This window comes from Cucurbita pepo, chromosome 2, assembly GCF_057944985.1.
Source record: "Cucurbita pepo subsp. pepo isolate OVF chromosome 2, ASM5794498v1, whole genome shotgun sequence".
NCBI classification, from domain to species: domain Eukaryota; kingdom Viridiplantae; phylum Streptophyta; class Magnoliopsida; order Cucurbitales; family Cucurbitaceae; genus Cucurbita; species Cucurbita pepo.
In genome coordinates, this window is record NC_141799.1 from 2,947,129 (window position 1) to 2,969,182 (window position 22,054).

The 22,054-nt window shown below is 36.3% G+C and overlaps 3 protein-coding genes across 13 annotated transcripts; 1 reads left to right on the forward strand and 2 right to left on the reverse strand.

Annotated features, from left to right (window-relative positions):
* Nucleotides 1-245: 245 nt before the first annotated feature.
* On the reverse strand, nucleotides 246-4,598 carry LOC111788814 (auxin-responsive protein IAA18). 3 transcript variants are annotated; one of them, XM_023669343.2, is made up of 6 exons: nucleotides 4,407-4,598; nucleotides 3,395-3,534; nucleotides 3,040-3,247; nucleotides 1,755-2,029; nucleotides 1,467-1,614; nucleotides 246-583 (listed from the first exon to the last, which is right to left on the reverse strand). In XM_023669343.2, the coding sequence occupies exons 1-6, from the start codon at nucleotides 4,580-4,582 to the stop codon at nucleotides 514-516; spliced, it is 1,017 nt and encodes a 338-aa protein (XP_023525111.2). In that variant the 5' UTR covers nucleotides 4,583-4,598; the 3' UTR covers nucleotides 246-513. The 3 variants fall into 3 exon arrangements, with proteins under 3 accessions (XP_023525111.2, XP_023525109.2, XP_023525110.2); XM_023669341.2 differs by having other exon boundaries at nucleotides 3,040-3,298; XM_023669342.2 differs by lacking the exon at nucleotides 4,407-4,598 and having other exon boundaries at nucleotides 3,040-3,741.
* A 939-nt stretch (nucleotides 4,599-5,537) lies between these two features.
* Nucleotides 5,538-14,856, reverse strand: OVA4 (Nucleotidylyl transferase superfamily protein). 7 transcript variants are annotated; one of them, XM_087121268.1, is made up of 17 exons: nucleotides 14,721-14,850; nucleotides 14,458-14,607; nucleotides 13,760-13,847; nucleotides 12,381-12,422; nucleotides 11,299-11,388; nucleotides 11,007-11,129; nucleotides 10,424-10,550; nucleotides 9,922-10,030; nucleotides 9,752-9,773; nucleotides 9,605-9,670; nucleotides 9,438-9,494; nucleotides 8,581-8,627; nucleotides 8,344-8,425; nucleotides 8,184-8,273; nucleotides 7,054-7,257; nucleotides 6,693-6,774; nucleotides 5,538-6,031 (listed from the first exon to the last, which is right to left on the reverse strand). In XM_087121268.1, the coding sequence occupies exons 1-15, from the start codon at nucleotides 14,807-14,809 to the stop codon at nucleotides 7,123-7,125; spliced, it is 1,317 nt and encodes a 438-aa protein (XP_086977394.1). In that variant the 5' UTR covers nucleotides 14,810-14,850; the 3' UTR covers nucleotides 5,538-6,031; nucleotides 6,693-6,774; nucleotides 7,054-7,122. The 7 variants fall into 7 exon arrangements, with proteins under 7 accessions (XP_086977394.1, XP_086977395.1, XP_023525104.2 ...); XM_087121269.1 differs by having other exon boundaries at nucleotides 6,693-6,742; nucleotides 6,824-7,257; XM_023669336.2 differs by lacking the exon at nucleotides 5,538-6,031 and having other exon boundaries at nucleotides 6,576-6,774; nucleotides 9,922-10,034; nucleotides 10,479-10,550; nucleotides 14,458-14,604; nucleotides 14,721-14,856.
* A 949-nt stretch (nucleotides 14,857-15,805) lies between these two features.
* On the forward strand, nucleotides 15,806-21,793 carry LOC111787731 (protein SAWADEE HOMEODOMAIN HOMOLOG 1). Of its 3 annotated transcripts, XR_002814032.2 has the most exons (10): nucleotides 15,806-15,977; nucleotides 17,510-17,595; nucleotides 17,707-17,752; nucleotides 18,287-18,404; nucleotides 19,462-19,525; nucleotides 20,736-20,787; nucleotides 21,039-21,182; nucleotides 21,270-21,389; nucleotides 21,471-21,592; nucleotides 21,679-21,793. XR_002814032.2 is itself a non-coding variant. In XM_023667767.2 (9 exons), exons 1-9 carry the CDS (start codon nucleotides 15,921-15,923, stop codon nucleotides 21,519-21,521), a joined length of 738 nt encoding a protein of 245 aa, XP_023523535.2. In that variant the 5' UTR covers nucleotides 15,807-15,920; the 3' UTR covers nucleotides 21,522-21,793. The 3 variants fall into 3 exon arrangements, 2 of the variants coding, with proteins under 2 accessions (XP_023523535.2, XP_023523536.2); XM_023667767.2 differs by having other exon boundaries at nucleotides 15,807-15,977; nucleotides 21,471-21,793; XM_023667768.2 differs by having other exon boundaries at nucleotides 15,843-15,977; nucleotides 17,473-17,595; nucleotides 21,471-21,793.
* The last annotated feature ends 261 nt before the right edge of the window (nucleotides 21,794-22,054 follow it).

Sequence of the window (22,054 nt, forward strand, 5' to 3'; positions counted from 1 at the left end):
TTTCAGAATAAATAACCCCCACAAGGCTAATTTTGGACTTTTGTCACCCCCACAAGGCTAATTTTGGACTTTTGTCACCGATGTCGGGAAATTGACTCTATTGCCCTTGTTCGTATGTGTTTTTTTAGTTCAACAAATATGGAGGCTCGAGATCAAACCGTCAATCTCAAGAAAAAGTATCAATGTTTAAACCGCTAAGCTATGCCAATGTTAGAGTCGTTGTTCGTGTTTTATCACGATGTAAATGAGTTAAAACGAATGAATTTCTAAGACCAAAACTTATATATTTCTGAAGAAACAGAACAAAATATGTGCACACACACGACAGCAGTTGCCTCAACCTTAAAAGCTCAGGCTGCGCTTACAAGTTGCAGCTTCATTACACTGCCAAACCTAACCGACACTGACTCTTTAAGCCAAAATTGCTGCTATTCTAAGCCAAACCTCTGAAAGATTTGAAAAGAACATTTCCAGTACCTTTCAGATGAATGTGTGTGAATTTTGAAAGGAAATTCACTTCTTTTCGGTGGCAATGGCAGAGCTCTTTAACACATGTAGCCTCTTCACAGTGGAAACAAACATGCTGCATGAAAATGAAGCCTAATAAGTTCACCATAAAAAGAAAGCTCAAGTAGTGCCTGAAAAAGAGCTTCTGTTACATGAACTGATGAACAGCAATCAAGGAAGCATTCTAACAATACTAAAAGAGACCCTTTTCCTAATTTGTATTAGATTTGGTTAGGAAAATTGTGAGATTCCGTATCGGTTGGAGAGGGGAACGAAATATTCTTTATAAGTGTGTAGAAACCTCTCCCTAGTAAACACGTTTTAAAAACTTTGAAGGGAAGCCCGAAAGGGAAAGCCCAAAGAGGACAATATCTGTTAGCGGTGGGCTTGGGTTGTTACAAATGGTATCAGAGCTAGACACACCGAGTGAGGACGCTGAGCCCTGAAGGGGGGTGGGCATCGGACGGTATGCTAGCGAGAACGCTGGGCCCCAAAGGGGAGTGGGTTGTGAAATCCCACATCGATTGAAGAGAGGAACAAGTACCAGTGAGGACGCTGGCCTCGAAAGGGAGTGGATTGTGAGATCCCACATCGATTGGAGAGAGGAACGAGTGTCAGCGAGGATGCTGGGTCTAATGGGGGATGGATTGTGAGATCCCACATCGATTGGAGAGGGGAACGAGTTATGTGAGATCCCACATCGGTTGGAGAGGGGAACGAGTGTCAGCGAGGATGCTGGGCCCTGAAAGGGGGTGGATTGTGAGATCCCACATCAGTTGGAGAGGGGAACGAAACATTCTGTATAAAGGTGTGGAGACCTCTCCCTAGCAGACACGTTTTAAAAATCTCAAAAATGAAAGCTCAAAGAGGACAATATCTATTAGCGGTGGGCTTGAACCGTTTCAAAAATGACAGACGACATAAGCTAAGCTACAAAATCAGAAGTGGGAAATGCTTACTTCCATGGGACATCACCAACAAGCAATCTGTCCCCTTCATTATCATAGTAAACCAGAGTATACATCCCGTCTATGTGTTTGGAATCAGATAACGATGTTGTTTCCTCCATCTTTCTCTCATCTTCAGCAGCCAGATAGCCTTTTTGTGCTGTAGTTAATTAGAACGAAGAACATAAGAACACGTAGTTATTACTTAGGTCCCGTTTGATAGCCATTTGATTCGGTGAAAGTAGCGTTTATAAGATTAATAGATATATAATGTTTAAATGCAAGGGATTGAAGGATTGCCTGCAAGAAGACAGTGGAAGAGCTCGTGTATGGCAGCAGAGAGTTGATCATAACTATTATAGGCTTGGAGGTTCAGTTTTCTTCCAATGGGAACGCCATCCATACAGACTTTTACAAACATTTGTCCACTGCAACAGTCGGATTTTGAGGCATTCCCCTCCTTCACAGCTTCTTTTGACAACTCATGAGGGTTAGGCTTTGAAGAGCGGGGGACAACATAGTTCTTTCTGGATGAACGGATGGGGGGCCAACCAACAGCTGATGCCACCGAAGCCCTGTTATCAAGATGTTGAAATTCCTTGCATTTAGCAACTTAAACTTACTTGTGTCCTTCAAAATTTTCTAGTCATATACGTTTTAGAATTAAAACTAGTTCGGTGTAGAAACCGCTCCCTAGCAGACGCATTTTAGAACCTTGAGGGGAAGCTTAAAAGGGAAAACCCAAAGAAAACAATATCTGCTAGTGGTGGGCTTGGGCTGTTATAAATGGGGTATTAGAGCTAGACATCGGGCGTTGTGCCAGCGAGGACACTGGCCCCCAAGGGGGTGGATTGTGAGATTCCACATCGGTTAAAGAGGGAAATGAAACATTCCTCATACGGGTGTAGAAACCTCTCCCCTAGCAGACGCATTTTAAAATGTTGGGGGAACTCAGAAGGGACAGCCCAAATAAGGACAATATTTGCTAGCGGTGGACTTAGACTATTACAAATGATATCAGAGCCAGACATCGGACCGTGTGCCAGCAAGGACGCTGGGTCCCCAAGGGGTGGATTGTGAGATCCCACATTGGTTGGAGCGGGGAACGAAACATTCCTTATAAGAGTATAGAAACATCTCCCTAGTAGATACGTTTTAAAACTTTAAGGGGAAGTTCAGAAGGGAAAGTCCAAAAAAAGACAATATCTATTAGTGGTAGGCAACCTTTCGAGATTCAAGATAGCAGCTTAAACAGGAAAAAACAGTCTAACTTTCATCTCAACTTAACAAAAAGCAATTTGAGAAAGTTGGTGATTATTTGAGCAGATGAAACACGTAATCCTAGTCTAGAAATACAAAGTTTCTATAACATTCAAAGCCCACTGCTAGCAAATATTGTCCTTTTCGGACTTTCCCTTTTGGGCTTCCTTTCAAGATTTTTAAAACACGTCTATGGGAGAGAAGTTTCTACACCCTTATAAAAAATGTTCCGTTTTCTTTCCCAACCGTTGTGGGATCTCACCGTTTCAATGACATGATATCGAGAGTGACATGAATGAGTAGAAAACATGATTAGCAGACTAACCTTTTGTGATGGTGTTTAGGTTCTTGAGATGAATCAGCAAGAACAGAACCAGTTTTCGGACATGATTGCCCATTCAAGTAAGGAAACTCAGCTGTTCTCAAACTGCATGCCTTTGATGGCTCCTCTGACACCAACTCCAGTTTCTGGGTCATCAAAAAATGTTGCAAATATGGCACCAACTCCAGCTTGTGTGCTTCCCTTTGAAAAGCTGAAGATGGTAAGGAAGCAATCAGCTTGTGGGGTTGGAATTCATCATTTCCTGCAATTCCTTCACCTTTTTCATAAACCGATCTTTTGTTGCTTCTAATGTTCAAACAACAAGGAAAAAGCTTAGCAGAAGGGACAAGAAATTCACCACTTTCATGGTTAATATTCAAGCTGCTGCTGCTGCTGCTGCTTTCTTCTCCTTCTCCTCCTGGCAATCCAAGTCTCAGTTCTGTTTTATTGTTCTCACTCACAGAGCTTTCAGCACCATTTCTAGTCAACTTCCATTCCCTGTTCATAGAGATCAGATCAAGAAGCTCAGGACACCTGCCCATTCTTTTCTTTTAAGGAAAACTTACAAATTCAACTTGAAACAAAAATCAGTTTCTATATATATATAGCTCACGAATCCAATATCTCCACAATGGTATGATATTGTCTACTTTGAACATAAGCTACAACGGCTCACCGCTAGTAGATATTGTCTTCTTTGGATTTTTAAAACGTGTCTGATAGAGAGAGGTTTTCATACCCTTCTAAAGGGTGTTTCGTTCTCTTCCCCAACCGATGTAGGATCTCGCCCAAAAGACCGCATACCAATGGGGATATATTCCTTACTTATAAACCCATGATCATTTCCTAAATTAGCGAGTACGAGACTCCCTCCCAACAATCCTCAATAATCTTCGAACAAAGTACACTATAAAGCCTCCCCTAAGACCTATGTAGCCCTTGAATCGCCTCTCTTTAATCAAAACTCGACTCCTTTCTCTGGAGCCATTAAACAAAGTACACCCTTTGTTCGACACTTAAGTCACTTTTGACTATACCTTCAACGCTAGCAACTTATTTAATCGATACTCGACATAGGTAAGTCAAGGGTATAACTCTTGATTCTCCATAATGTATCTTTTCACCCATAATTTTGGATGAGGACAAATCACAAACAGTTTGTGTGCATCAGTAAAAGGTCATGCAAAGAAGGCAGTGGATTCAATTACAAATCGACAGATAAGGATAGGGGATGAGTAGATTAGATAAGTGTTGTTTGCAGCATCAATTCCCAGCAAAAGAAAAGCACTAAGAAAATGGTTAAGCCATGGAACCGCACTATCTTTATGCGTAAAGAGATCAAAACTAAAGGGGAAAGAAAAAGATACTACAAATATTTAGAATGCTTTGTGATGTCGAAATCATGGCTCCGTCCCTTAGTGTGGTGGAGGAGCGGGTGAATCCGCACTAAAGGATAGAACTGTTGAGCTTTCACATGGCGGATTCGTTCAAGTGCAGAGAACTGCTTGAATTTGCTCTCATCAACATCCCATAAATCATCACACATGACACCTTCACCAAAACGTGGCAAATTATTAATTTTATTTATTTATTTATTTATAATAAGTAAAATGCATAATTTTTCTAGTATACTTATGTTATAAATATATCATTTTTATGCTTATAAAATCAAGAGGTGGGCTAAATAAATATCACCCCATTTTTCTTACTTGGAATAATATTACCCTATATTTCTCCATATATATATGTTGTTTAAGGGAGAAAAAAAAATATTATTTTTTTCTTAAGTTACAATTTAGCTTTTTTTTTTAATAAAAAAAAAAACTTAAATTCATGACGTAAAAATACGAGTATTTTTTAAACAATAATGCGTTGACTTTGAGTACCATAATTGTTTTTAGAATTCTATTCCATGTACTACATTTCTCACTTTCTTCATTATTATATTCCATCTCTTAATATAAAATATGTCAAACCTTTTCAAATTTTTTTTAGCATAATAGGTTGAACTTGTCCTTTTATTTTAACTATCTCGGAAAATTATATATATATATTCTTCTTTTAATTAAAATAGTATCCTTCTACCGTTGGATAATAAGTTTATTACAATATTGGATAGAAACTAATAATTTTGTGCTCTAATAATAGGTTCAGAACAAATATATTTTTCAAATAAAAAGCAAAGTTTCAGTCATATTTAAATAATTTAAATTCAGGAGAATAAAATTTCCTTAAACAAAAATTAAAGTTGAGTGATATATAATTAATCCCTACAAAGCATGATTTGGTTTTGACATATAACATATAAGAAAAAGATGTGATTTTAAAGTTTTAAAGTTAGATGCTACTCTTACAAGAATATAATCCTTGTAGACTATAGGAGGAATTCTACTTTTGGTGCCTAATTTGTATTAAACTATATATATGGATGGTGTATATGAAAGTTTAAAACTAAAAATTTATTTTTAACTTTAAGAAATGTAAAAACGGAGGATTTAAAATTTGAAAGGATGAATCGAGAATTCAATAACGATACTAATTTAATGTTCAATCAAAGTTACCGGCATTGACTTCAAGCAAATCAAAATTATGGGCATTGACTTCGAGCAAATCAAATTTCCAAACTTAATAGCATCTCCCAAAATCATTTGAGAAGTGAGTATCACCATCATTGGCATGACAAAGTTCTTGCACCTATTCCAATGGCGGACCCCTACATTCCACTTAATCAGTACAACAATTGTAGCCTCGATAATTTCCCACTTTCACTTTATAAGGGCCCCCTTTATGAGACCCTTTTCTGCTTTTTAGCACTTTTCTTCGTCCCTAATGATTTTGTGATAGAAAAATAAGGAAAAGAAAGATTCTGGTAAGAGTGCTGGCGCTGCTAAAGCAAAGCAAGTCTTCATCCCATTTCCTTCCTTGATGGAGAGAATGATAATTCCTACCATCAAAGTCAATCCATTGAGGTTCAACTTCCGCATGGCTGGCTAACCTTTAAGAAAGTTACAAGCATCTCACTCGATAATATACATTATATATATACAAAAAGAAACTCCAGAGATTTGATATCTTTCTCTTTGAATGAGATCTCAATTCTAACAATGATTTCATTAGATATCTTACAACTAGAATCCCTCTTTTTTCTGATCCAGTTCCTTCACCACTGCAAACTCCAATAAGATTCGGGCATGATACACTTTTTAGTTATTGGGAGAACTCAAGTACTCTCTTTCGGATCCAGGAAATAGCTCTTAGAGATCTTTTTAACTTTTGGAAGATACAAGAGCGAAACAATCAACCAATTGCCAAAAGATTTCAGGTATCATTTCTAGGTCTAATGAAATTCATAGGTATAGGAAAAAACCCTGTCAAATAGAGATCTTTTGTCCATCATTCAATTGTATCATAAGGTCTGCTACTACAAATAGCACTACACCCTTAATCATGAAATATTAATTGCTTGTTGAACCCTGTGAATTGCGTGAAAGTAGGATACTCCAAATTCGGGAGTCTAAGAGTTATAAAATGTTCTGCATGGCAGTAATGAATAATATATATATTATTGTCTAAAGATTCATGCATATCCATACCAACTTGTTAAGGTTGGCAAATTCCATAACATTTAGAATGAAAAATTCAATCCTAGGCATTACCTCAATTGATGATGTCAAGTTTCAAACCCTCTCTCAATCTTTCATGATACCTATTTAAAACAGTGGCAAGCAAATGTTTCAACTGCATAGAAAATCGAAATAACAAGTCATTACAGAATCAAAAAGCTTACGTTTTTCATACTAGGAACAGTTTGTCATGGTTCCACAATTGCTTATGAAAGAATATGCAATTTTCGTTGGGTACCCAACTTATAAGTTAATCATGGTATATGATGCCCAAGAAGTTCATCGCAGAAAAAATAGCAGTAGTGCTAAATAAAAACTGCATCACAAGTTTCTTTCCGTCATAAACAATAAGTTAGCTTGTCATCTAAAAAACTTATAGACAACGGGAAGCTACCATTTTTTTGAAGGTTGTGGTTGCATTGATGTTTGTCCTTGAAAATCTTTTGTGACCACTCGATTCTGTTCATCTCCGAAAGAATCCCATAGCTTGATAGACATTATTGAGAGTTACATCTGCAATACTTGAAGCTTTACTAGCACCTTCGGCCAGGACTTCATCCAAATAAGCAGAATCAGATACAATTTCATTGTAGCGGACCTGCATCGCAGAAATCCAAATTGAAGCTAACGAAAGAACCACAGATAATAGCATCCAAGGACTTGTAACGCAAAAGTTCAGCATAAGTGGAAGGAAAAGAAGCTTTGAACAAGACGTAGAGATCAGCTTTGTGACGTAGGAATAAGTTCTAACAACATAAAACCATTTCTGCAAAACTAAGTCTACGCATGCACTTCAAGAACTTTACAATGATAAATCTTATTTATAAAAACTTTTAATGGAAAAACAACATTAAGAACAAAGGAATGAATAGACAAGGGCAATATAAATAAAAGAAAAGCTTAGACCGAGAGGAACTCAAAGCAGCAGGAAGTTTGGTGCCCTCATAGAAGTATCCAATTTGCTTTGATGAAGGGTTGAAATTTTATTTGTCTACATTTTGGCTTAGTTTGGTGCCCTCCTAAGAATATTGAAGATTGACTTACATAGTTACTTCCAAGTTGTTGTTTTAGTAACAAAGCAAGAGTAATTTAAAGAAGTTTTCAGATAGGTCAGATTCTTTTTAACTTGGGAAATTTGGTGAAGTTTACATCCTCAAATTAGAGTGCTTTATACAAATTTTTTTGCAACTTCTATAGATTGGGAGCCTTTCATTTCATTCATCTTCGGCAATGGGCCACCTTCTCCCTTGGCTCTTAGCCTTTCAGTACAAGTTTTCTTGTTTCTTATCCAAAAGGAACTTGAGATTTGAAGTGACAATCAAGTCCTCCCAGGCATCTCTTTACCATACTACTTCCAGACTGAGTTCATACTTCATAGAGCCTATCTCTGTGTTCCTTTCAACAAATTTTACCAATTGCTTCCTTTATTTACTTCAAGGTCTGAATAAAAGGATTTCTTTCCAACACTTACACGTCACAAGATGAATCTTATCTCCTAAACGAGTATCAAAATTAGAAGCAAACCTGGATAGGATGGAGATGCTCGACCAAAGCATCGGCTAAAAGGATTTTAAATGTTCCCCAATTCATATTTTCACACTCCTGCTTAACTTCCTGCAATGGAAAATATTATCAAGACCAAATTTTAGAATGTTAATTTCAACAACTTGTCTAGGTAGAACACCTCTTTTGTTTTTCCGGAAACAAGCTGGTAAACCGTAAGAAGATTGTTGCATTCTGGTCTTTCGGGATTGTCAAATTCCAACCTGTGTAGTCCACAAGAGACGAGATAAGAATATTGTTGACACTTGACAACTTCATTATAAAAATATCTCATAGAAACAATTTTTAATAAATGGTAGGAAGCATAGCAGAGCATTTTATAAGAACATAAAATAATATTTAACGCTTTTAGACTAACCCTGAAAATGAGTCCGTTTTGCAACGTTTTATCTTGCTCACGATTACCTGCATTGCAGAGAATGAATTGACATGATATTAAATCAAAGAAAGTAAAGAACAAATGGATAACCAAAGAAATATTATACATAAAAAATTTAACATGGTAGTTTCAACTATAAGGATTAGTAAATTAATATCGCATCAAACTAAAGAGCAGCAGTAATTTGGCGTCAAGAGAACATGTCCACTAGAGTTTGAAGAATAGAAGCATCAGACAGACGATAGCCACATACTGCAAGCAATAAATCCAAAAAAGAGAGCATCACTGAAGCACATAACCCAATCGCCATACAATATTTTCAAGAAAAAATGTCGAGCCCAATTTCATGGATTGAAGATTAATAATGAACAGTTGGCATTGAAATGCGAACTAGGAAATGTGAACATTATAATTTGTGAAAGAGAGGAATGAAACAAGAGCGTATAAGAAAGATTTGATACTGATGTATCAACTACACACAAGGCAAAAGGGTCCCTATACGTCATCTAATAATTATTTGAAATAGATATGATTTAATGAAGGATATAGCATAAAAGACCATATAACAGTTAGTTAATTATCGCTATATTACATCATCCCCAGACAAGAAAAGGATACAACAGTAACAGGTAGGATATATCCAGTCAATGTTTGTGTAATTTTTTTTCTTTTTGTAAATTTGTTCATATATCCCAATGGCTCTCGTTGTATTTAAAATTCATATATTTCCAACTAACTAAATCAGTTATTATCATAAGTACAACTATAGTAGACTCCAAACTATGAACAAAAATTAGAAAAGACATAAAGAAGGAGCAGATTGAAAGCCCAGTTACATCTTTGGAGTCGAGAAGATTGATTCTCGATTGGTCAGAAGGAGAAGATTTGGACATCTGCAAAATAAACCATATGGGACTTTAAAAAGTTAAAAGGGGGCTGTACCATCTTACTCATTCACATAAAATTGATAAATACCTCAATACGAACTTATTTCCAAATGTACCTTAGAAAGACCATCAGTGAGGGACATAACCCGCGCACCAGCTGGAGGTATAAGTGGCTCAGGAACCTACAATTAGGATCAAAATTGAGGACCATTTCCAATAGCACAAGATATCTGATATCAGGTAGAGTAAGGGCAGAAATCCACCTTGAAAATGTTCCCGCCTCTCCTGCATAAATTAGACGAGTACAAGTAGTCAAATAACCTTTTTTCCATTTGCCCCCCACCCCCCCCCCCCCCCCCCCCCCCCCCCCCCCACAAATTTTGTGTGGGATGTAGACAGAAATAGTCCAATATGAAACTTAGTTGATTCTCACCCTCCTAATTTCTTCCACTTCCTTCCACCATATAGATAATTAACACGCTCAGCCAGCTCACGAGTCAACTCAAGATGCTGCTTTTGATCCTCGCCAACAGGGACAAGGTCTGACTGCGGAGATGTTTTTTACAAATAACATTAACTCCTTACGCTACATTTTATTAGAATAAGAAACATTTCATTGATAAGATAAAGTTACAAAAGGGGAAAGTAAACCCTCACCAAGGGAAATTACACGTATATACTCCTTGCAGTTAGAGTAACAGGCTTAAGAACATCTAAAATTTTACCCGATTCTAAATGAGTTATGCATCATCCATGAAATAGGGAAAAGATAAGAATATATATTACATGGAAATACAATAGGATGCTAGATAAACATATGATGTGAATTAAGCATTTAAAACATGAGGTTTCATCAGAAATAATTTGCAACCAAGGAACGGCCTAGTAAGATTTCTGAGTGGCTATTGTTAATGAAAATGCAAAACAAATTTCACCTTGAATAGAAATTTTACAAATTAATACACAAAGGCTGCATGTTGGAGAGACCACCTGATATAGAAGAATATCAGAAGCCATTAGAACTGGATAGGTGAGAAGTGCAACGCCAACATTTTCATCCCCCTACAAAGTCCAAAATCAGGTCAGCAGTATCAGATGCCAATCTGAATTATTAAACCAAGGAAGGATGTTTGATGATATGAAAAGGTACATTGAGGTTTGAGAAACCACTTCCCAGTACAAACATGAATAAAACATGATGACTAACATAAGTTTAGCGCAAAATAGTTGATAATGTTGAAGACATAAAAATTTCCTTCCCATATTCCAAAAAGGGTAACAGACAAACTTTAAACAACAATGTACAGATAATAAATACAACTCATAACATCTCAATGAGAGGTATAGAAGTCTGTCAATAAGAACTTCCTAGTCCTTGCAAACCTTCCACTGACAAGGTCTCAACGTATTTCGTGCTATGCACAATAAATACTTGAAGAAAACATCCCTTTTTCCATAAGAAATGTAAGCAAGTAATTTAGAAAAGAAGACAGAAATATCATACAGCCATAAACGCACCGCCTTGCGTGATTTCTCCTTAAACTGAATCATCCTGTTCAGCCAACCAATTGGGGCAGCTGAACTAAGAAGCCACATCAGCTCTACATGAGCACGGACATGAGACTGAACGAAGACAGAAGCCTGCAACATAATGCACTTTAATTTCATTCATACATCTTCCACAGCTATAGACATTCTAAATGCTTTACACAAGAACGACATAAAAATTCCTTGTGAGAGACGCACACGCACACACATATAAGTTTCACATATCTAGTCATAGACACACACAAACGCCTACACACCGAACCTTGGAGGTATCTATACCACATGCTAAGTAAATAGCCGCTGTATTTCTTGTTGCTTTACTTAGTTGTTGGGTATCATAAGGTAATGTGATCTGGAAACAACGAGAAGAGTAAATTAACATGTAAGCTACTATTGTTAAGTAGTGGAAAAACCCAAAGATTGTTACAAAAAAATTCCTAATAGAAAATAATATATCCTATAAGATTACAATTACACTTAATCTTGGCAATGAACACTACATCTTAAAACTATATTTGAATGATAGACATTGCAGTTACAACCATTCATTTGGAAACAATGAGAAGAGTTAAACTAACGATGTTAAGTAGTGGAAAAACCCAAAAATTGTTATAAAAAATTCCTAATAGAAAATACTATATTCTATACAATTACAATTACGTTTAATCTTGGTAATGAACACCACATCTTAAAACTATATTTGAATGATAGACATTGCAGTTACAACCATTCATTTTTTAGACAACCTCCAAAGTTACTACTACTAAGCTCCATCAAGACGCCTTTGCCTTTCTAGTTGAACATAAAACTAAAGCCTCCTTTAACCAAGATGATGTGCCCCATTTGAAAAGAGTATATGTGGATTATGGAAAGAGTGCTTAATTCGTTTAGAACATTTTAAATTAGAATAACAATGATAAAAATGGGACAACACCTTGCATCTCCCACTTGGCAAGTTGGGATATAGTAAAAAAAAAATTTTAAAAATAAAAAAGAAAACTAGCATTATGTCTCTTTCAATTGCTTGCTCACGGACATCAAAATAGCACCTTTGGTCCTTTCCACCCCTTAATGGTTTCTTAACACTTTCATCAATTTCTTCAAGAAATAAAACTTCTTGTACTAACAGTTCAGATCATTTGTAAATACGTATATATAGAGCTAATCACACAATTTATTTGATGTCCACTCAGAAAACAAATAATATCCTAAGTTACAACAAGATAACTACACAAAGGATAGACATTCTGCCATAGTTACCCTGTGGCGCTAAACGAAGGAAGCCAGAGAATAAGAATATGTGCATAGTTCACAAACATGAAAATATCAATTGTCTTAACATACCGCATGAAGATCCACAATGAAGAAGAGAGTATCATATGTGTCCTGCAAAACATAGCATGAAATGAACAGGGTAATTTTACAACAGTATGTGTGAACGGAGACATTTTAAGTTTTTTGGGGAAAGTTGTAACATCTGGAGTTTTAAGAAAATAAATTCTAAAAAAAAATTCAAAAAAAAAGAAGGAAAGCAAAATGGCACACACGTAAGTTGGACAAGACGACCGTACAATCAATGGTTAGTTTCTCGAGCCTAATAAGAATACACTCCTAGAGTAGAAGTGTATAGAGTTGTATCCATAAGCCTTATTGGGCAAAAATAGACTAGAGTCAAGTTAATGGCTAAGGATTATAGTTGAGCATATAGCCTAAATATATGTTATAAAGTTTAAGTATGACAAGAGCCTACAAGTAGGTTGCTTATTGAGGTTTTTTTGAGTCGTCTTCCTTCTTGTCATTTTATTATTATTTTAAATGCTGCTTCTCGGAACTTATGTACTTTTTGTTAACCGTTTTGACTTGACTCTGCGATTTTTTTTTTTTTTTTTTGTACCTCTAAAGTACTTTTATGTTGGTTTTGAATGCATATTTGAATCTTAAATTTTTTATGTCTCCCACTTTACAAAAAAAAAATAATAATAATAATAATAATAATAATAATAATAAATAAATAAATAAATTACTGCCCTTTTTACCTTTGAGTGTACATGGCAATATGTGATTCGAGGCATCAAAAATCAGGTCGTTACAAAATTCATGAAAAGATAGCAGGTATTGTAAAGAAAAAGAAAAACAAGTCATGCACCGCAGTTGGTATTCAAATTTTATCGTTGCTAATATGTGGGGAGCATGAATGATGGTGAGTTCGAAATAAATTTCTCAGGTTATTTCTCAAAGGATTATTAGAGCTATCAAGCTTATACCTCGTCTACGCATATAGGCACGAATTCTTGTTTTTCATTTTTCCCCCTTTAATGGATGAATCATTAAGAACCTAAACCTAGATTCAAGGTTCTGAGTATGTTTTGGTAGTTCAAGGAAGCAGGACAGTCACCTTCCAAGGTATTGATTTAACATGTTCACGAAAAGAATGAAACCTGTCTTTGGCCAGATGAGTTTTCATTAAAATAAATAAATAAAAAGGAAAGATGTATGGCTACTTAGGTATGAGTTAAAGAAGTAGCATACAAGCACCGAACCTAACTAACCTTCACTACTTCAAAAGCTGCATTCAAATGAAGTTTTTCAAGGGGCTACACATAAAAGAAATCTACCAAGTATTTGACAATCCCAAACAAGGAAGGCAGACAATACAAGCAAAGCAAGAGATATAGTTGAAAAATTATTCATAAGGCCATGTACATATGGGAAGTAATGTAAACCTGGAGCGAAATCCAATTCTTTATTGCACCTAGATAATTACCAAGATGAATAGAGCCTGTTGGCTGCACACCCGATACTATCCTCTGCCTGGCAAAACAATACTCAACTTCGTTTAATTGCACGACTGGGCATAGCATATTTGTTCTATACTCAAAGCATTCAAAAGCATCCATAAAGAAAAAGGAGAACGGTAAATAAGGGAGCAACGAGTAATCAGGAGTTTTTTTTTTTTTTAATGAGAATGTGAAACGAAGAATATTAGCAATGCTGTTTAATTCATCCAAGCAAATCGGTGTCGACAATTTTAGTCTTATACTGGACATACTATCATTTCGATGTCACAAATCTGAGGCATCTACATTATACATAGGCGTTATGAATCTCAAACTTCAAAAGTGCAGAAATCAGAAATTTTCTTAGGGCAAGCGATTCTGCTATAAAAGTTATCATCCAACCATACAGCAGTTTAACGGTCATTTCCAAACCAGCCGTTATCTAGTGTTTATCTTATTGCTTTTGCAAAGTTCCGCAGGCAAATGTAGAATTAACGACTTCAAAATCTATACAACTCGACTAACACAATGAAGTCTAAAAAACACGGTAGCCTCAATTTTCGATCCACTACCAATACTTCATATCATAAAAACGTAAGAAATCCGAGGTCGAGTATAATAAATGCAGTAAAAGTATAATTTACTTGACGGAACTGGTAGGGCGCTCTGAAGCAGCAGGTTCGGTGACGGAGATACTGCAACAGCATCGGGAACTGTTTCCAATTGAAGAACGATGAAGCCGAAAGAGCGAATGAGCCTTGGAGTGATTGCTTCCAAACGCAGAAAATGATCTGCTGGAAAGCTGAATTCAACTTAGAAGTGCCAAAACTGTCTCAAATTTCCCTGCATTTGAAACTGCGTGCATATGTGTGCCAGGAAGAGAGCGAAGAAGGGAAGAAGTACGTACAGAGAAGGAGTAAAGCGAGGAGACGACTGTGAGAGGACGAGAAAGTGCGAGAGAAGCGAGCGACCCATCCTCGTTTCTGTTCGTATCATGTTATCTGTGGTCTTTGACTCTTCCGCTCTTCAAACCTGCAAAGTTCGCGGATGAGGTCCGGTACTGGTAATTTTTATACTACATGTTCGCGTGAGTTCACGCGCTCGTGATTTTACTGATTTACCCGCGGATGGAAATTTATATTGGAATTCCAATGTTAACATTCATGCTAAAATTATTATTAACTAACTAACCTTTTATAAAATTAATTTTAATTTTATACCACTTTCTATTTTATTTATAAAGTAAAATATTGTATTTATTTAAAAACACGTGTAATTTCAAAATATATATATATATATATATATATATATATATATATTTATTTTTTTGTAATAAGTCTACCGCTAGTAGATCATGTCTTATGTAAACTTTCTCTTTCGAGCTTATTCTCAAAGTTTTAGAACGTAATAAGTTTACCGTTAGTAGATATTGTTATTTTTTTGCTTTCCCTTTCGGTCTTTTCCTCAAGGTTTTAAAACGCGTCTAGAGAGGTTTCCACACTAAGAGAAATGTTTCGTTCCTCTCTTCAACCAATGTGGAATCTTACAATCCACTCTTGAGGTCCCAGCTTCCTTGCTGGCATATTGCACATGAACTTAGCTTTGATACCATTTGTAACAGTTCAAGCCTGTATAGCAAATATTGTTTTATTTGGCCTTTCACTTACGAGCTTCTCTTCAAAGTTTTAAAACACATTTATTAGAGAGAAGTTTCCACACCCTTATAATAAATGCTTCGTTCCCCTTTCCAACTAGTGTGGGAGGGCCGTTACATATTAGATTCTTAAATTTTGAGAATGTTTATTATATCGTTAAATTTTTAATTTTGTGTTTAATAAATTTATTATAAATTTAAAATTTTAAGAATTAATTAATTTATTATTATAAATTTATATTTGTTGTTTAATGAAGGTTAAACTTGTAATTTTAAGTTATTTTATATTTTTAAATTTATTTTTGTTCGTTTTTTTTTTTTTCCTTAAAAAGGATGGATTCTTCGTAAACCCCTAACGAAGGGGACCTGTCCAGCCGGTTTGGGACTTTGTGCTCGACGAGGCGTGGAACTGGAAATACTCGCTCCAAAAATCGAGTAGCAGCAACAGTAAGAATGGAGCGTCTCCGCCGGAGAGACAGACAGATGTTTTCTGGGTTTACGAAGGGCGAGGTAGGAATCTCATTCATTTCCCTGAATCTGAGCATGTATTTGATTATATCGGCGTTGATGGATTTACAATGTCAAAGTATAATTTCGAAGTACGGTCTCTCACCGGCCATTTTTGCTCAGGGCACTTTGTTTATCCTTTACGATGATCACGCCTGAATTTTTTTTTTTTATGCTTTTGGGTTCAATGGAGGCCACAAAGAACTTCATTTGGCGTGTGAACTATTGCATAATTTGTAGTCTTACGTCAATAGATGATGATAAGTGAATCGGCTCAATTTAATTTTTCGACTCCATGTTCATCCTCGTGCGAAGGTTTATGTGGAATCATTGGTGTTCCACATCTAACTTTTCAAGCATTAACTTGCCCTTGTACCAAAAGCTTTGGGGCACAGTTAATCTTTTATTTGGATTTATCTACCTTTGAAAGGTTGAGACGAGAGAGAATTATAGGTTAGGAATCAACTATTTTCTTATACCTCAAAGATTATAGGGAATGAATTCAAGCCATGTTGACCACCTACTTATGATTTAATTATTATACCACAAGTTGCATTGACAACCAAATGTAGTAGAGTCATATGGTCGTTTCGTGAAATTAGTTCAAGTGTGCGCAAGTTGTTTCGGGCAACCACACAATCAAATTAGTAGAGTCAGATGGTCGTTTCATGAAATTAGTTGAAGTGTGCGTTTGGACAACCACACAACCAAATATAGTAGAGTTAGATGGTCGTTTCGTGAAATTAGTTGAAGCATGTGCAAGTTGGTTCGGACAACCACATATCTATCCTAGAGAGAGTCCATCCATAAAACTTGTTTCAGGCAAAATTTTCACATCTACTTGCAAAATATTGTATCGAGAAATGTATGGAAACGATAAGGGAAATTGAGTTTTCATAATATTTTTATCGCGATGAAAAATAGTTATGCAAATATAAATTTAAGGAGGCAAGAAAAGTTAACTTCTCGAGTGTCTTTTGTTTTTAAGGACTAATGTGTGCGTGTTTTGATTTCCACCGGCTGGGAAGCTCGCTTGTAAATATCCTCACTCTTTTCCTTTTGGTGCGCCCGGACCAATGTTTTCTGTGCGGTCTCATGCTTATGTGCTTTTAGCTATCTTAATGAAATATTTTCTTTGTATTTAAGGAAAAAAAAGAACCCTCCTGAGAAGCAGACTAATTACGTACAACATTTGCTGTTATTCTATATCCTATGTAATCTTAATTTTTCCGCTGGTTAAGGACCATGCTTCTAGTCCCTATCTCTTCTTGTAACTACACTTTTTAGGGAAGAGGAGTTTTTTCCCTAATAAAGAAAGCTCTTTTAGAAATTTTATTTTCAGGATATTCACTCTGAAGGCATATTTATTTATTTTCTTTCATTCATGCTACACTGAATCCACAATGAAAGATTAGTTTGCATCAATTTAGAAATTCTTTTTGGGTCGAGAGTTTGTTGTACATACCTTTTATAATGTATCACGAACATTCATTTTTAGTTTCCCCATCCCCCTCGGGGTTAACCCTTGCAAACAGATAGAGAAAATGGAGAAATTGCTAGAGGAATCAGGATTACAGTTGCTTAATCGAGAATTTTGTCAAAAAGTTACCCAAGGTTTCAAGTGAGTTTCATTTTTCTCATTTGTTATAAGACTTTTAATTAACCTTTAAATATGTATATGATGTATGTATAATATAAAGTTCTCATATTTTGGCATTTCATGTCGATGCAGTCGGTCTTCTGGTCGTGCTGGGAAGCCTGTAATAAAGTGGATGGAGGTTGTCACATTGTTTACTTTTTGCTTATTCTCTTGTTTTCGTAATATTATTCTACTTCTACTGTTGTATATCTTGCGAATAGGACTTGATAAACATTTTCTTGTGGGCATTTGGAAATCGTTGTGGAAATCGTTGGTGTAAATTCCCGCAGGTCTTTGTTGTGAGTTCTGCCTTCAATTTTTGTTTAGAGAGCTCTCTTGAGGAAATGCTTAGTAACTTCCTTGTGGAAGAATCATTCTTTGGCAGGGTACTTTGGTCACCGTGGGTATTTGGCTGGAGAAGAATAAAAAGTTTTTTGAAGCTTGATTTTTCAACGGGGTTAGGTATGGAGTCTTGCACAACAGCAAGTCTCCTCAAATTACAACAGTATAGTCTTATATAGGTCTCCGGAGATTTCTTTTTTCTTTTTCTTTTTGCTTTTCCCTCTTCTCCATTTCTTTATTTATCGTTCTTCATCTGGCCATCTTTTGTATTTTTCACATTTGAAAAGAAAAAATGGTTCTGGTGAAAATTTGTCTTCATACAATGTTACAGGTATACAATTGGCTCCAAAGTAGGCTGCAAGACTTCCCGAAAAATGAAAAGAGGATGTCTGAAATTCCCAAAGCTTGCCCTTCAAATAAGACTCAGGAAAGTTCTCAACGCCCCGAAGGTAACTTGAGCCAAGTATTTGTCTCCATTGTTTTTGAAGGCAAAGTTACTCAGCTGTAGGATAGTTTAATGTTAAAATGACAATTACTTTCTAATTTCAACTTTAGCTGCAACTGTCATACATGTATGCACATACATTAGCAATAGTTTCATTTGGAACAATTTGAATGAAGCTTTGGAGAGATCTAAAATATGAATTCCTCGAGATTCTGCAAGCCTCCTATGAAAAATATTTGTTCTAGAAAGGGCCAAATGGAAAATGTATCCCCATGTTAGTCAGTATCGTATGGGAGTGGTTGGGTATATATAAATTGTCAGGGAGGATTTGAGGTAGAGGTGGAGGTAATTTGTATTTTGGCAAGGTTTGGATGCAGATAGTAGCTAGCCCCTCAAGTTGGTTAGGCATATACCTGTAAGATACATTTTGCACCCTCTTGAGCTCACTTTTAGTAATTCACAGTAACAATGTTAAGTTTTTACCAGCATATAACTTCACTTTCATTACGTGCATTAGTGCATTAGTGCATTAGTGCAATGAAGCTTGTTCTTGGACTTGAGATCTTTTGTCCTCTCTTCTACTGTCATTTTTTAGATAAGATTTCTTGATTGATTGTTTATTACTGTAGTTATATTGGGCCTATTAGTTAATTGCACGTTCTTCTTTTCCCTCTCTAGATTTTCTAGTGAGTAGTTGAACCATTTATCGTTGGGACATGAAATTAATCACCATAGGCTGCCCTAGTGTGGTGACCATTCGGGCAAGTGAAGAAAACATAAAGGTACTTTAGGAGAATGGGTTCAAGCCCAATGGGACCTCCTACCTAAGATATTAAAATTCTATGTGTTTCTTGACAACTAAATACGGTAGGATCAAATAGCTGTCTCATAAAATTAGTCAGTGTAAGTCAGCTCTACTAGATCTCACATTCCCAATTAACAAAAATAGCACATTGCGTTGAAATCTCTTTTAACATTTTGTATAAATTTGTGCAGATGTGAGCCTTTTTTCTTTTTTTCTTCTCCTTTTCCACATGGTAATGATCTTGATTTAAAAGCAGGTGATAAGAGCCCAGATTTATCAGAATTGGAATTTGAAGCAAGGTCATCAAAAGATGGTGCATGGTACGTGAAGAAATCACTACCTTCGGTTTTGTTTAGATAGGTGCATCTTTTGGGCGTTCGTCTTTGTATTTTCTCTGATGTTCTTGTACGGATTGCATACGACTCCAAAGGTAAAGCTAGGGATATCACCCGATATAACAGAGTTATTTAGATGGGATAAGTTAAACATATCTTTGAGTTTCAATGTGCCCAACCCTTTAAAGCAGACAAATCTCCTCCTTGACTCGAGCATTTTCTTAAGATTTCTTTTGTTTAGCTCCCTTTTGGCCATGAGTTGGAGCTTTGGGAATAAAGGAATAGGAGCTTCAAGGGAAAATATAGAGGATTGGCTTAATATATTGTATGTAATCGGCTCTCTCATTATGATGCCTGGTCCTATGCAGAATTTTTGTTCATTAGTATTTGTGTTTCTTATCATAAACAAGCTCTAAATAGGGAAAACAAAAAATAAATTCTCTTTGAAGCAAGAATTGGGAAGTCATGGTACGCATTGAATGTCTTGTTTATGTAACCATTTAATCTTACCGCCAATGTGATTACGATAGACCCCAAATTACCAAGGTTTATACACGTTGAACTAGGAAAGAGAAAGTGGGGGAGCTGAGTGATAGTATGTGAGAAATGAGCGTTTGTATAATCTTTTGGACGAGTGTTTGTTGTGATTTTGTGGGGCGCAGGTGTTTGGTGAGTTAGAGGTGGGCTAAGCTTTTTTTATATTGGGATAGCCTTTTAAGGGTTGGTCTCGGTGAAGGAGAATATGTTTTGGTCTTGTTGTTTTTGTACTCATATTCTGTGTGTTCTTGAAGAGAGGGAATCTCTCAAATCTCCTTTGTGCCATTAATAGTCGATAAATAAATCGAGGTTTATCAGATTACGCAGCAGTGATTTACTATGATGTTATTTCAATTCGTAAGAATGGTCATTTGTGTATGATTAGTAAATGCAGATATTGAATCTAATTAGAAATTTCCTTTCGGCATCTGACTGTAAATTGTAATGAACTAAAGGTTGAATATGGTTGCTACCTACTTCAAGAAGAGGATTTTACTATGAAACTGTGATGTTCAGGTTATTAAGGGGAAATATAAAACATAAAAGAATGATAACTCTATGTTGGTTTTAGGTGAAGCTGTATTTGTGGTTTCTGCTTGTTACCATTTCAAATTTTTGCTGCGGTTCTGATGGCATTCCCCTTGTATATATTATGCAGGTATGATGTTGCTATGTTCCTTACGCATAGATTTCTTAGTTCAGGCGAAGCTGTGAGTCTTTGAACCATGACATCTTTTTTCTTCTTGTATTCTGATTTATGACACCTTCCATTTTTCACGGAGTATAAGATTTGTTGAACCAAGTGAGCTCATCGTTCATAAAGGTGTCTGCTCTGGGCTTTAGATGTATGAGTGCTCATTAACTTATACATGCACGTATATGCTTGTGATGCTCGTAGCAGAATATAATTTCCTTAGAGTTTTCATTTGGTTGTCTGATTGGTTTTGCCAATTCATTAAAGGAAGCGCGTGTCAGATTTGTCGGATTCGGAGCCGAGGAAGACGAATGGGTCAACATAAAACAGGCAGTACGGGTACGCTCCGTCCCTATAGAACATTCAGAGTGTCAAAAGTTGAAGGTTGGGGACATTGTACTCTGCTTCCAGGTGACTAATTAATGCAACCCTTTGGACAACCCGTAGATTGTTCATTTCTCTGTAGTCCATTTCCATTTTAGATATTAAAATTTTCAGGAGAGGAGAGATCAGGCAATCTACTATGATGCACATATTGTGGAAGTCCAGAGGAGAATGCATGACATTAGGGGCTGCAGGTGTCTTTTCTTGGTTCGTTACGAACACGATAGCACCGAGGTAAGTATCACTTTCTCGAGCTCGCTCGTTACAGCTTTTGAAGTAGTTCATAACAATCTCACGTACTTGTTAAACACCCAGGAAAAAGTTCGTTTGAGAAGATTATGTCACAGACCGGCACATCGATTCTAAGCTGGAGATATGAATGGTTTGCCACAGAAACTACAATGGGTAATGCTAATTTTGTATGTTCTTTCATAAAGGTGAGGGCATGTTGTGGGTAAAATTTCATAATAGAAGTGGTTTGATTGTTTTCACCTTATTGTTTGTGTATCCATGGCATCTGTAGTTTCTCCCAAAAGCCGTGGGAACAAGCATGGGAGACGCACATGTAATTGTTGCATATTCTATGCCTATCTATGGCAAATTGGGCAAGACGAGTTCGAACTTTTAGTGGGTTTTAATATCTCTCTCTGCCCATTGCTTGCAAGTCTTTAGCCATTTTAAACAGGTCTGTAACAGAGAGCGAGTCTTTGAGATTCCTTGAGACAACCATAGCCAAAGCTGTGGACTTTCAAAGGAAATTTTGTGACACCTTCAACACTACCACAAGGTTCGACCCGAAACTCTCCTTAACCAGTTCTATGAGAAAGATTGCTAGAAAAAGTTTCGAGAAATGAAATTCGAGCAATTTCGGCTCTTTGATTAAGCACTCTCGAAGCATT

Bases quoted from the DNA above. Each gene is read 5' to 3' on its own strand.
- LOC111788814 (XM_023669341.2), bottom strand. From the start codon at position 4,582: ATGTGTGATGATTTATGGGATGTTGATGAGAGCAAATTCAAGCAGTTC. The intron at 3,535-4,406 runs GTAGTATCTTTT...CTCTATGAACAG, and splicing joins ACAAAGCATTCTAAATATTT to GGAATGGAAGTTGACTAGAA. The intron at 1,615-1,754 runs GCAATCCTTCAA...AATTAACTACAG, and splicing joins CTTCCACTGTCTTCTTGCAG to CACAAAAAGGCTATCTGGCT.
- OVA4 (XM_087121268.1), bottom strand. From the start codon at position 14,809: ATGATACGAACAGAAACGAGGATGGGTCGCTCGCTTCTCTCGCACTTT. The intron at 11,389-12,380 runs GTATGTTAAGAC...CGTTGTTTCCAG, and splicing joins TCATTGTGGATCTTCATGCG to ATCACATTACCTTATGATAC. The intron at 11,130-11,298 runs GTTCGGTGTGTA...ATTATGTTGCAG, and splicing joins GTGGTATAGATACCTCCAAG to GCTTCTGTCTTCGTTCAGTC.
- LOC111787731 (XM_023667767.2), top strand. From the start codon at position 15,921: ATGGAGCGTCTCCGCCGGAGAGACAGACAGATGTTTTCTGGGTTTACG. The intron at 17,753-18,286 runs GTTGTCACATTG...ACAATGTTACAG, and splicing joins CTGTAATAAAGTGGATGGAG to GTATACAATTGGCTCCAAAG. The intron at 21,183-21,269 runs GTGACTAATTAA...TAAAATTTTCAG, and splicing joins ACATTGTACTCTGCTTCCAG to GAGAGGAGAGATCAGGCAAT.